General features: G+C 31.6%; 1 protein-coding gene across 1 annotated transcript; it reads left to right on the top strand.

Moving 5' to 3' along the window:
* Positions 1-1362: 1362 nt before the first annotated feature.
* Positions 1363-3216, top strand: LOC132060196 (phosphoenolpyruvate carboxylase kinase 2-like). The gene is made up of 2 exons (XM_059453112.1): positions 1363-2169; positions 2530-3216. Exons 1-2 carry the CDS (start codon positions 1395-1397, stop codon positions 2577-2579), a joined length of 825 nt encoding a protein of 274 aa, XP_059309095.1. The 5' UTR covers positions 1363-1394; the 3' UTR covers positions 2580-3216.
* Positions 3217-3558: the final 342 nt, after the last annotated feature.

Raw genomic sequence — 3558 nt, 5'->3', positions numbered from 1 at the left:
AACCTAATTCCCAAAAGAATTAAGTCCAAATTCACTAATAAATTTTTAAATTTAATTTTAAGTCCACCTTCACGCCGTTCACAATATTATATGCATGAGATGAAGGATGACACAATTGCTTACACAAGCAAAGTTATTAAATTTTTTGGTTTCAATTTTTTTTTTTTTTATTGTGAGATATATATATATATAAAGAGTAAAAAAAATTCAGCGTTTTAATTGCAACAACTAGAGAAGAGTTCCAGAAAATCCGACACTTTGTATCCTAAATTTCAACAGCAATAAATAAACGTTACGCCCTCCATTTCGGTTTATTTGATTTTGTTTCTTTTTTAGTCGGTTCTATAAATAATATTTAATCTTTAAGAAATTATTTATCTTAAGCTTTTTAATTACCCAAAGACGGATTCAGAATTCAATGTCTATAGGTTCTGAATTCTAGCCTTTCTAACTTATTGAATTTTAAATTTAAATTTGTATGAAGCAAATGTTTTTTAAAAATAAAAGTGGGATTGGACCAAAGTTACTATATTCTGCCAAATCCTTACATTCTACTCTTAATTATATATATTTTTATAGTCTCACACATATTATGACATATTTAAATCTTTAAGATCACAAATTACAAAAATATTCAATTTTTTAAAAACATATACATTAGCTACAAGTTCAATTTACTGAGATTGAAAAAACTTATAATAAGAAGCGTCACCTCACACATCATGAAACTATATTAGTCTGGACTTTAATGTAGCTACCTTATACTAGGTGGAAAAAAAAATGGTAACTATTGATTATAGAACAGGGTTTATCTAATCTATCTTATTACATATTTTCTTCCAATTTATGTGACACTATTTTTTTTAATTATATTGTCTCAATTTATATGCACACTTTTCTTTTTAGTTTACTAAAAAAGAATGCATTCTTTCTATATCTAGAAACAATTTAAATTTATGAGATGATTTACAATCATACAAATATCTAAAATTTATTTTAGACTACAAACTCAAAAGTCCTAATTTTTTTCCTTAAACTCTTTGCCTGATTAAACGTGCCACATAAATTGAACGGAGAAAATAATACATTTCTAATTTTAAAATAATTAATAACTTTACACTTCTTAATGAGAAGCTTCTATTACTATACACAAAAAATTCTTTCCCAAATAAAAAGAAAAAAAGAGAAGGACAACCCATCCTCCAAGTAAAACAATACCTCTAATTATGCGAATATCCGGTTTTATATCCCATTTCCACAAATACCCTTCCACTCTCTCTTCCCTCTTTATAAATACACCCTCGTCCCATTTCCCACAAACCAAAAGCCCCCCAAAAAAGCCAAACAAACCCTTACAATTAAAAAATAAAATAAAAATAACACACACAAAAAGTATGTTCCAAACCTTAAAAAACGACTACCAAATTTGTGAAGAAATTGGTCGTGGTAGATTCGGTACTGTCTACCGTTGTATCTGCCCGTTAACCGGAGATTCCTTTGCTGTTAAATCCATCAACAAAAACATCCTTAAAGATTCCACCGACCGTGAATGTCTCATTAAAGAACCCAAAATCCTTCAACATCTTAACGGTAACCCAAACATCCTTAATCTCTACAAACTCTATGAAAATGACGATTTTCTCCATTTGGTAACTGATTACTGCCCAAATAGCGATTTATACGAACGGGTTTCGAATGGGCCTTTACCCGAACCCGAAGCAGCTTTAATATTAACCCAATTAGTTACCGCGGTTAATTACTGTCATCATATGGGTGTGGCTCACAGAGATATAAAGCCAGATAATATATTATTTGATTCAATGGGTAAGTTGAAGCTGTGTGATTTCGGGTCGGGTGAGTTTATTGTGGGGCCCAGTATGAGTGGTGTTGTGGGGACACCGTATTACGTGGCACCTGAAGTGTTGATGGGGAAAGAGTATAATGAGAAAGTGGATGTGTGGAGTTGTGGTGTTATTTTGTATATTATGATATCTGGTGTTGTTCCTTTTTATGGTGATAATGCTAGTGAGACTTTTCAAGCTGTTATGAGGGCAAATTTGAGATTTCCCACTAGGCATTTTAGGTCTGTTTCGAGTGAAGTTAAAGATTTGTTAAGGAAGATGTTATGTAAGGATGTTTCTAGAAGATTTTCAGCTGAACAAGTACTGAGTAAGTTCTCTTTTTTACCCCCTTTTTTTTTTTTTTAACTAAAAGTTATCTGATTTTTTAATGTAGTTTTGTTTTGTTTTTTGTTATCTGCGTAAGAACTAATTTACATCTATATATATAAAAAATATGAAGGTTTTATTTGCATTGGTAGTTGTTAGGGGAATTAGAGAGCATATATGGAGCTAAAAAGATGAAGCTTTTCTTTGAATTTTTTATTTTTTGACTTTTATTTTCAGTGGGTGTTTGGACATAAAAAATGTGAATTTTGAAAAAAAAAATAGTATTTTTTTTGTGCCCTTCATTTTTAATTTGATCTTTGGTGAATTTGAGCTGATTTTGATTGTTATATGGTAAATGCAGGACACCCATGGGTGATTAATGGAGGAGTGAAAAGATCAATGGCTGATTGAACCTGAAGAAGATTACTGGTTTTTGCTAACTATCCTATAATAACTAGCAGTACAAATCTTGATAAGCTTTTGCTGTATATATTACCAGACAATGTCACTAGCCCCAATGTTTGAAGATTTGGTTAAATGGTCACTCTGAAAAGGAAGAGAATGAGGAGAAACTAAGCCCCTTTTGCAAGTTGCTTGATACCAAGTTCTACTAAAGATTGACGGGTGTGTGTCGGATCCTCTAAATTAGTGTACTTTTGAAGGATCCGACACGGGTGCGGTTGGAGAGTCCGAGCTACTTACAATACAACAGGGGATTCCTCTTTAAAATTTTTCTCCTTTTGGGTCCTTGCTGCTGTGTTGTGGAGAAGAATCTTATTGAGGATAATGAATCTCCTATATAGTTTGAGACAAAAAAAAAAAAAAAAAAAACAAAGAAGATTTCCGGCTATGTAAAAATCTATGCTATTTTTCCCACTTTTATATGTTTTATGGTATATGAAAGGTTGAGGAAGAGAGGGAAGGATAAGTGCTTATCCTTCAGTTTTGTTTGTGATGAAGCATCGTTCAGTTTTGTTTAGAGGAGCACTATGTATTATGTAATAAAGGTTGCTGCTTTTATTATAATATAATATGGATCTTTAAGATATCTTCTATATAACATTTGTGTCTTGAAGTACCATCTCTTCTTATTGTTGTTGATGAAGTGTATTTGAGCATCTGGATTATGTGTTTCTGCTTGATAATTTAAAACTTTCTATTCCATATATGTTGCAACTAGTATTTGGGTGTTTTTGCTTGAGCTGTACTAGAAGAAAGTCTCATATACGGTTCTTGAATCTTGAATAGTTAATATTGAAGTTATATGCAACTTGATGCAAGGTCTGCATACACTTGTTGTATCCAGCTTGATGGAAGTTAGTGTGAAAGCATCTGACTGAGTTTTAATCTTTTAGCTTTAGTAATGTGGAAGTGTCCAGAGATTCTGTAA

Source organism: Lycium ferocissimum, chromosome 6 (genome assembly GCF_029784015.1).
Source record: "Lycium ferocissimum isolate CSIRO_LF1 chromosome 6, AGI_CSIRO_Lferr_CH_V1, whole genome shotgun sequence".
NCBI classification, from domain to species: domain Eukaryota; kingdom Viridiplantae; phylum Streptophyta; class Magnoliopsida; order Solanales; family Solanaceae; genus Lycium; species Lycium ferocissimum.
The sequence above is the reverse complement of the archived record's forward strand: the minus strand, read 5'-3'. Positions and strand labels throughout refer to the sequence as shown.

What these genes read in the sequence shown, in the direction of transcription:
- LOC132060196 (XM_059453112.1), top strand. Translation starts at nt 1,395, where the DNA reads ATGTTCCAAACCTTAAAAAACGACTACCAAATTTGTGAAGAAATTGGT. An exon ending in TTCAGCTGAACAAGTACTGA is followed by an intron (nt 2,170 to 2,529) that starts GTAAGTTCTCTT and finishes TGGTAAATGCAG; the next exon opens with GACACCCATGGGTGATTAAT.